The sequence below is a fragment of the Hippocampus comes genome, unplaced genomic scaffold (genome assembly GCF_001891065.2).
Source record: "Hippocampus comes isolate QL1 unplaced genomic scaffold, H_comes_QL1_v1.1 scaffold371, whole genome shotgun sequence".
Classification (NCBI taxonomy): Eukaryota; Metazoa; Chordata; class Actinopteri; order Syngnathiformes; family Syngnathidae; genus Hippocampus; species Hippocampus comes.
Window position 1 is genome coordinate 283038 of NW_017805065.1, and position 9298 is coordinate 292335.

Genomic DNA, 9298 nt, shown 5'->3' on the forward strand with positions numbered 1-9298 from the left:
CCCGTTTGCCGCTGGGCTTCCCCTTCTCCTTCCCTTGCCATCAGACCAGCCTGGATGCGGTGAGTTTGCCCGAAACACTGAGCTCAAGCCACAAGTTCGCCAAATCTCAAACGATACCAAGCTAATTTGCCAAGAGCTAATCGTGCTTTGTGTTGTTCGGCAGGGAATACTCGTGACCTGGACCAAAGGCTTCAAAGCCACCGACTGTGAGGGCGAAGATGTGGTGGAGCTTCTGAGGGAGGCCATCAAGAGGAAAGAGGTCATTCAGTCATTGGGGGGCTCCATTTCGTTCATTTGGTAGAATCGATTTCGTAACAATCGGCTCAATTAGGAGACATTTTATTGTCTGCTCGAACCGCACATTGATTGGCCCCTTTGTCAGTGTCTGTCAAAGCCAGCTTCTCCCCATGTCCAGTGTTTAAGTGCCAGGGCAGCGCCGGGAAGGGGGGGGAGGGGGGCTCCATTTCGTTCATTTGGTCGAATCGATTTAGTAACAATCGGCCTCAATTAGGAGACATTTTATTGTCTGCTCGAACCGCACATTGATTGGCCCCTTTGTCAGTGTCTGTCAAAGCCAGCTTCTCCCCCTGTCCAGTGTTTAAGTGCCAGGGCAGCGATGATTGTGGCTACCGTTATGCTAGCATACGCTAACATTGACACACCATCCGACGTACGAGTCTGTAGCGCGGGGTCTTTTCTTCCTGGGAATCCCCCCACAGCGACAAGATGCCAGCATTGTGCCGTGTCGAGATGGTCTTATTGGGGTCAACGTGTGATCCGTGGAATCACCCGCGAAAACTTTGGGAAGACCACGTACGAGTCTGCAGCACGGGGTCTTTCTTCCTGGGAATCCCCCCACAGCGACAAGAGATGAGATCCCCCCCCCCCCCAAAGGGGTATTTGGTGCATTGTGCTGTGTCGAGATGGTCTTATTGGGTTCAACGTGCGATCCGTGGAATCACCCGCGAAAACTTTGGGAAGACGTTTTGATCAGCGGAGTCGTGTTGCCAGAAATACTAAAAAAAAACTAACGCCTGCCTCTTGGGTTGACGCCGAAGGAAATGATGATCGCGGCGCATTGCATCATGGTTCACGTGTCCTACCGCCATCTTTTACTCATCTCAGGAATTTGAGCTGGATGTGGTGGCGATCGTCAACGACACCGTGGGCACCATGATGACCTGCGCCTATGAGGAACCCACCTGTGAGGTGGGCCTGATTGCAGGTACGTTTTTTTTTTTTTTAAACACCCATCTGCTTGTTAGAGGAGAGCAGAAAGTACTGAAACATTTTTGAACATTAGCAAAGACCATGTCGTCGATCGGCGAGCTTCGGTAAGCTTTCTCGGCACCCGGAGATCCGCACCGCGTCGGAGGACAGCGCCAAAGCTCTCCAGGGAGAATCCCGTGATCCGTAGCTGGCGGGGCGCAATATATCCATGCGTTCGGGAGCGAGGCGGGCAGGAAGTGCTCTCCTTGGAGCTCCCGCTAGCTTAGCCGCCGCGAGGGGATCGCGTGGACTCTTGAAAAGCTCAGCTGGGATGTGGGCCAGGAACCTGTCCTTCCCATCACTGAGTAACAAGTGTTTTTCAGGGACGGGCAGCAACGCTTGTTATATGGAGGAGATGAAAAACGTCGAGATCGTGGAAGGGAATGAAGGTCGGATGTGCGTCAACATGGAATGGGGAGCCTTCGGAGACAATGGTTGCCTGGATGACATCAGAACCCAGTACGACCAGGCGGTGGATGAGAACTCGCTCAACGAAGGCAAACAAAGGTCGGGCCGCTTTTTCGGTATCTCCGAGTACTTTCAAGTCGACAATTCTTAACAAATTTGCCTCTTTAGATACGAGAAGATGTGCAGCGGCATGTACCTGGGGGAGATCGTCAGGCAGATTTTGATTGATCTCACCAAACGCGGATTCCTTTTCCGTGGACAAATCTCTGAAACGTTAAAGACGAGAGGCATCTTTGAGACAAAGTTCCTGTCTCAGATCGAAAGGTGGGTCGCTTGTCAAAGTTTGCGATACTTTGTCTTTCGAAATTATTGTTTTGACTCAGAAATCGGGGATTTGGGATTGATAGTCCAGACGAGACCCAAACTGCAGGGACAGCAGTTCTTCACGTCGTTATAGAAGCCTCGACCTCACGTTGGTCTCGGCACCTTTCGGTCTTGGTTTTGACTCGGTACAGGGTCCTTAAAGTCCTGGGTCTTGAGGTTCTCAGCTTGTCAAGGTTTTATTCTCTACTTGGCCATGGGTCTTCAATACCTTGGTGTTGACTTGGTCTCCACTGCTCAAAGTCTCGGTCTTGCTTTGGTCCCAGCTCTTTCTTTGGCTCCACAATGTTTTTTTTGTTTTGACTTGGTCGCAAGTCCTTAATTTAAAGTCCCGGCTCATTAAACTCCTGATCTTGACTCGGCCCCTTAAAGTCTCAGGACTGATTTGGTCTCCATCCCTTCGAAGCTTGGTCTTGACTTGCTCTTGCTGCTCAACATTTTTGCAACACCGCCGTTATTGTTCAGTGGTAAATGTCAATCATGCTGTTGGAGTGGCTGCGATGGTACGGCTGGAGGAACCGCGGCGAGAGAAGCGTCTTCATCATGTCGAAAAGATGTAGCCGCGCAACTAACGATGAGAATTACTAGAAAAAGGTTGAGGGTGACCGCAACATCAGACCGAGCCTCAAACCGTCGCCGACGGCAACAGCCACCGGGGATCCAGTGACTCCCCCGCTATTGGCAAGCTATTGACATTTCGCCCGCTTTCCTACAACCCCCCCCCCCCCCCCCCCCCCCCCCCCTCGTCTGGCTCTGCTGCAGGTCAGGGCCATCCTGCAGCAACTGGGGCTGGACAGCACCTGCGACGACAGTATCATCGTCAAGGAGGTTTGCGGTACGGTGTCCCGTCGCGCCGCCCAGATCTGCGGGGCCGGTATGGCAGCAGTTGTGGACAAGATCCGCGAGAACCGGAGACTGGACCACCTGGATGTGACCGTGGGCGTGGACGGAACGCTCTACAAGCTGCACCCACAGTAAGGCCAACTTCATCGCTGTACAAGAGTTGACTCTTTTGACACCTAAGCCGCTAAAAACGGGTCAAAGAGAGGCGGCCACTCAAAACCCGCTGAGTTTACAACCCCTCCTGGTTTTGCCCGGTCAGCTCCCAATTCCGTATTAGTACCTTTCACACGGGACATCCAATTAATTCTTTAACTCCACAAGACGTACACACGTACGTCTTTTTAAAATTAGGCCCCGCCTACCAATGACATACTTGTACGTCTAAGTCTTTTTTTTTTTTTTTGCGTCATAGAGAGGAGGGTCTGATGCAATCTGTGAATGAGAATAAACGGTTTGCAATGTAAATCATGTAAAGAAGCGACCAGTAGGGGGCAGTGGTGCCTCACGTGCTTGAAATGCATGCTTTTACAAAAAGCTTTTTCGTTTTTCTTGCCCAGGAATCGCCATTTTCATGAAACTTAGCCATTTCTCATGCCGATTGCTGAAGAATGGAAAAAGATATATAACACTTTCTGAAAAAAATATTATCGACGTGCCCCCCCCACCTTACAACAGTTCTGCCCACCAGCCTATTCGGAAACCTCTGTGTGTCTCTCTCGCAAGCCACCTCCCTCACCCCCCCATCTCCTCTCCCCTCTGCCCCTCGCAGTTTTTCGCGGATCTTCCAGCAAACGGTGAAAGAGCTCTCCCCGAAATGCGACGTGAATTTCCTTCTGTCTGAGGACGGTAGTGGGAAGGGGGCCGCGCTCATCACAGCGGTGGGCTGCCGTCAGAGGGAGCAGGAAGCTCAGCAACACTGAAGGCCCTCCCGGAAAAAAAAAGTACGAAAGGAACTCTCCGCTGCTTCGTGGCCATCGTTCACCCCCATCCTTCCAACGGCCGTGACCCACCCACCTGCCACTTGACCGCTGCCCCGAAGTTAGGGCGGCGCACAAACAAGCACCACATGCTCCGCATATTTATTGCTCGGCACCAGCAGCTTTCTTGTGTTTGTCCGTTCTCCTCGGTAGCTCGTCTGTGTCTAATATTTGTGTATTGCTAACGTTATTTTTATATGGAGGCAAAGAGATGACTATTTATACAGCTGAGGCCATTCCCATGACATTTTACACCACCGGGACAAGAAAAATGCTTTCACTTTTTATACACACAGAAGCCTGATGGGCCAAGGCGTTCCCCAAACGTACCTTTCCGAAACGCCGGGCGACAAGAGCTCGCCGGCAAGTCACGGCTGCTCCATTCCTTCCCATGACATCACGTGCAAAGTTAAACGAGCAGAGATTGGGGACTCGAGTTGTTGCAAATTGGACTTGACCGAAGTCACCGTTTTGGTTTGGGAAAATAAACCCAAGAGACTCGACACTCGACTTAAGACTTTTGAGTTCAAGAACCAGAGCTGAGGCACGGGCTGACTTGGGAAGCATTCACTGATTCGCCACTCCCTTATCACGACAGCATTTCGGGGGGGCTACGTACTCCGGAGTGGATCTTTTGAACTGAAACTCGTCAGCCAATCGTAGATGGGGGTTCCCCCCCGAGTGAAACAAAAGGTTCTCGGTTGTATGTTGAGAAATAATCAAATTCATGTCACTGTAAATTGCAAACTGACTTGCGCAAAACAAAATGACGTGCGACTCGTTAGCTCAAGGCTTAGCGCGTGCGTGACCTGTTCCAATCTCTGCCCGTTGACTGCTGGTGTGCATCTTGTCCGTGTTGGTCACGCGTCCATGTAGCGGGCGGCAAATGTTAGCCATCGTTTAGAACTTCTTTGTGAACTACTACGCTTTGTTGTCGTGATGAACCCCGCATCAACTCTGACCGGGAGGGGTGGAGAACTACTACTGCTGCTTTATTGTGTATATTGTGTCAGGAGCGTGCGTGTATGTGTCCGACCAGTACGCTTCCAGTGTCTAAAAGCTGTGTGTAGACTGCATGCCTTACACACAGACGTGATGCCTTTTGTTTCACGTGGAAGAAGACGACACTTGATGATTAAATTCTATTTTGTTGTGGAACAAAGTCTGCCGTCTCTTTCCGAAAGTCGCAAGTCCACGCAGCAGTGGTTTGGCCAATTATTTTAATCATGGATTAATCAATCATTCTATCAAACATTTGATCCAAACTTCTCTTTATGACAGAAAATCGGGACATTATTTCAAATTGAGGGTGCGGAAAATGCACCACGATATTTTCAACAGGCTACAATAGTGTCTCTGCAGGTCCGAATAAATAAAAATCGATCAGGCAGATGCAACTGATCCAAAATGCTGCCGCCAGAGTCCTTACAAACACGAGGAAACTGGACCGCACCACTCCTGTCCTCACATAACTACACTCGCTTTCTGTGAGTCAAAAGAATAGGTTTGAAAATCTTGCTGCTGGTCTTAAAATCCCTCAATAGTTTTGGACCAAAATACAGTCAAACCAGGGTTTTCGAACGTCTTGGTTCTCGACCAATTTGGTTTTTTTATGCCTCGGACGCCAAACAAATTTCGGTTCTCGAACAAACCGAGCGCACATGAATGCATCATTTGACTCCTCTCGCCTTCCTTAACACGAAGAAGTGACGCTTCCTCGTGTTGCTTTCCATTGTGAGCAGACGTGTTCAATAAACATTTTTATTTTAAAAAGAGCGTGGTTTCGGTTTTCGAACCGCCTTCTGGAACGGATTATGGATGAAAACCGAGGTTTGACTGTACACGTAAAATGAAGCACACGGATCCTTCAGCTGGTCTGGGACTGGTCCATTTTGGTGTTCCCAGACGCAGAACCAAACAAAGCAGCATTAAGTTAGTAGGCTCCTCGCTCGTGAAACACGTTCCCCGAATAGCTGAGGTCCGCCCAATTTGTCAGTTTATTTTAAATCAAGGCTGAAAGTATTGTTTACTGTGGCATTGGTGTGTGTTTTATATATATATATATATATTTTTTTTTCGTTTGTTTTTTAAGTGACTCCTATTTAAAGTGTAAAACTGTAAAATAGTCACAGTCAGCATGCAACATGCCACTGAAAGCACGTCAGCAGGTAATTACATAACAAGGGACATAAGCACACAATATTAATTACTGTCAATTAAAATTTCCCAACACTTTTTTTTTCCAACTTGACCGAAGGAAAAGTTGTCATGCTCTTTTATTTATTTATGTTATTCTTAATCATGCCTTGATTCCTTAATTCTAGATACATAACACCTCGTAAATGTATACATATATATATATATATATATATATATATATATAAAATAATTGATATACACTGTATATCAAACATAAAATATGATGCGCGCACGAAATATGTCAATAACAGCAGATACGGTACATGGAGTAATATGCGAACAGGCGACATTAGAGCTGTATAGATCACTACATATGATGTAAATAAATCACTCACTCAAGCTATTCCAGATGTGTGTGCTTTGTGTGTCATTCCTGGCCGATGCGTTCAGGGACTCCCGAACCACCTGTTAAGAGGGGGAAAAAAAATAACAGTGACTCGAACAAACCGAGCGCACATGAATGCATCATTTGACTCCTCTCGCCTTCCTTAACACGAAGAAGTGACGCTTCCTCGTGTTGCTTTCCATTTTTCTTTCACAGTTCGAATCCAGTAGCAAATTAGTCCGTAACGAGTCTAATCCGTTCGACTCATTTCGATGCTCGTGGATCGCAACAATAATTTTCGTCTTTACGTTGCCGGGTTAGACTGTGAGGGCATTTACAGGTGTTCCTGAACGCTACGCGCACTTGAAGGTAGCGAGTCCTACTTCCAGACGTCTTGAGAGCATGCGCGTGTTTCTTTGAGCGCTCTGGTTGCTTTTCTTCATTTTTTCCTGCTGCGGTTTAAACATCACGTCCCTGCTGTGCTGTATGTGTGTGGGGGGGCGGGCGTGCATGCTTGTGTTTCCCCCCCCCCCCCCCCCCCCCCCCCCCCCGTAAAATGAAGCACACGGATCCTTCAGCTGGTCTGGGACTGGTCCATTTTGGTGTTCCCAGACGCAGAACCAAACAAAGCAGCATTAAGTTAGTAGGCTCCTCGCTCGTGAAACACGTTCCCCGAATAGCTGAGGTCCGCCCAATTTGTCCATTTATTTTAAATCAAGGCTGAAAGTATTGTTTACTGTGGCATTGGTGTGTGTACTCACCATCACGCAGGCAGCTCTCAACTGCAGGCTTTCTTGCTGCATCCACCCCGCTGAAACAAACAAAAAGAAAATAAAGACACAAGAGTTCCGAAGTGTCAGCGCACGTCTCAGGTATGCAATCAACATTTAACATCGCGCGTGCATGCTTACCGCGTATCTACTTGGCGATGACGTTGATAACCCTTGCAGAAAAATAGGCAGTAGCTCGTTAGCTCGACGTGCTAACGTGGCTCGCTAGGGTAAGCTAGCATGTAGCTAGGTTAAGGAACGTGGGAGGTTAGGAGTGGGGGGGGGGCGATGTCGAGTGAGAGCGGATAGCCGCCTAAATTTAATTTTGTCAGAAACACGCGTACATTTATCGAGACTTGTTTGTCGAGTCGACTGGAAACGGCCATTTTCGCGCGGCCAACGTCAACAGCTATCGCCGAGCTAGCCGAGGCGACGTCACTCGGGTTTTGACTTCAGACCACCTGCTCCATGACGTCACTCTCCCGGTCAAACTGCTGCCACCTTTTCCAAGTGGAACATATTGTACAGCAGGGGTAGGGACCTCCGCTTCCTCGAGAGCCATATCCTGCCTGTTTTAGAGCCTTCTCGACTTCAACACACCTGATTCGAATGATCAGCTCATCGGCAAATTCTGTAGTGGCCTAAAAAAAAGATCATCCTCAATTGAATCAGGTGTGTTGGAGGAGGGAGGGATCGAAAACAGACAGGATATGGCTCTCGAGGAACCGGAGTTCGCTACCTCTGTTGTACAGACTCGAGTTTCCACCCTTGTGGGTACGACGTGTCGTTCCTTGTTTCACCCACACACCAGCCACACTTGTTTTGCCCCCGCGAGGTTGCCTCGTTGACCGTTAAACCAGCGAAGCTGTCAGCATGACGCTTACAGGTGCCCGCGCACGTGACTTTTCGTTAGCATTAGCCGCCCACTTAGCTCGCTCGAATTTGGGAGGACAATTTAAATGGGGACCAAAACCACCCGCGATAAACGAAAATCCGCGAAGTAGCGACCCCCCCCCACACCTCCCTTCCCGATAGGTATATGTGTATGAGTATAGAAAACATTTATAAGGTCAAATTTAATGGTGTTCGTGCATTTAGTAAGTAAATTTTGTCGTAATTAACATTACTTAATGCTGTACACTAATAGATTTAAACATGTATGTTAGGTTAGGTTAGTGTATGAATAACAGTAAACATAAACATGTAGTACTGTATATGTGACTTGCTGTTGTTTTGCTGCTTCTTGCGGATTGTTTGCGGAATTTATGCGGACTTAATTTATTATTATTATTTCATGAATATGTTTGAAAAAATCCGCAATGCAGTGAAGCCACGATAAACGAATCGCAAAATAGCGAGGGATCATTTTACTGTTAACCTTTTGAGGGGGGTGGGGGGGAGGGTACCCTTGATCCGTCACCATTTCCCGACAGAATAAAGTCCAGACAGATGAAAAAAAAAAAAATGGACGAAAATTGTGAAATAAATTTTCACATTCACACTTCTTTGTCAATATCTTGAATCCAAAGTATGGTAAGCAAGATACCGCACAACAAAACTAATGAGAGACAGGACATGCGATCAACGATCTGTCGTTTATAAAATCTGGGATCCGGAAGCATCATGCAGTGTGCGTCGACCCTGCGCAATAGACAGATTTTATTAATTTTTTTTCCAAGGTCGATACCGATTGTTAGTAATGAAGGAGCAGCCGGTGTTTGTTTGCAGTAAAAAGGAAGATATTTGTCGAAATTGGTCATCATAAATACTCCAGCACTTCACTTTGTTTAACTACCTTTAATCGTGTTCATTAAACGGCTTTTCAGCTTTGCGTTAAGTTCAGCAACACCAAGTGAAAATCTTAAAAAAAAAAAAAAAAAAAGCAAAATAATTCTCATTTTAAGATCAGACGGCAGATTATTATTATGATTTTTTTGTTTGTTTTTTTATAAAAGGCAGATTCTGACGTGGATCAATTGATTTATGCACTAATAATTGGCCTGGCCGATAATTGTACGATTGTTTTGAGTAACTGGGTGCGGCTTAGATTCCAGTGTGCTCAATTGTCCCGAAATGTCTCTTTGCCTCTCTTAGACGAATTGTTCATCGTTTGGCCAAACTGTGGG

General features: G+C 47.3%; 1 protein-coding gene and 1 long non-coding RNA gene across 2 annotated transcripts in view; one reads left to right on the forward strand and one right to left on the reverse strand.

Moving 5' to 3' along the window:
- Positions 1-5036, forward strand: part of LOC109512623 (hexokinase-1-like) — a 12842-nt gene extending 7806 nt beyond the window's left edge. The window contains exons 11-17 of the mRNA XM_019864493.1: positions 9-59; positions 164-259; positions 1126-1225; positions 1593-1776; positions 1846-2001; positions 2799-3032; positions 3671-5036. Of these exons, the coding sequence (XP_019720052.1) occupies positions 9-59; positions 164-259; positions 1126-1225; positions 1593-1776; positions 1846-2001; positions 2799-3032; positions 3671-3821 (972 nt within the window). The 3' untranslated portion in view covers positions 3822-5036. The remainder of the gene's footprint in view (positions 1-8; positions 60-163; positions 260-1125; positions 1226-1592; positions 1777-1845; positions 2002-2798; positions 3033-3670) is intronic.
- A 1219-nt stretch (positions 5037-6255) lies between these two features.
- On the reverse strand, positions 6256-7789 carry LOC109512640 (uncharacterized). Its single transcript, XR_002167565.1, has 3 exons — positions 7314-7789; positions 7164-7213; positions 6256-6482 (listed from the first exon to the last, which is right to left on the reverse strand). It is a non-coding gene; the product is annotated as an uncharacterized LOC109512640 (long non-coding RNA).
- Positions 7790-9298: the final 1509 nt, after the last annotated feature.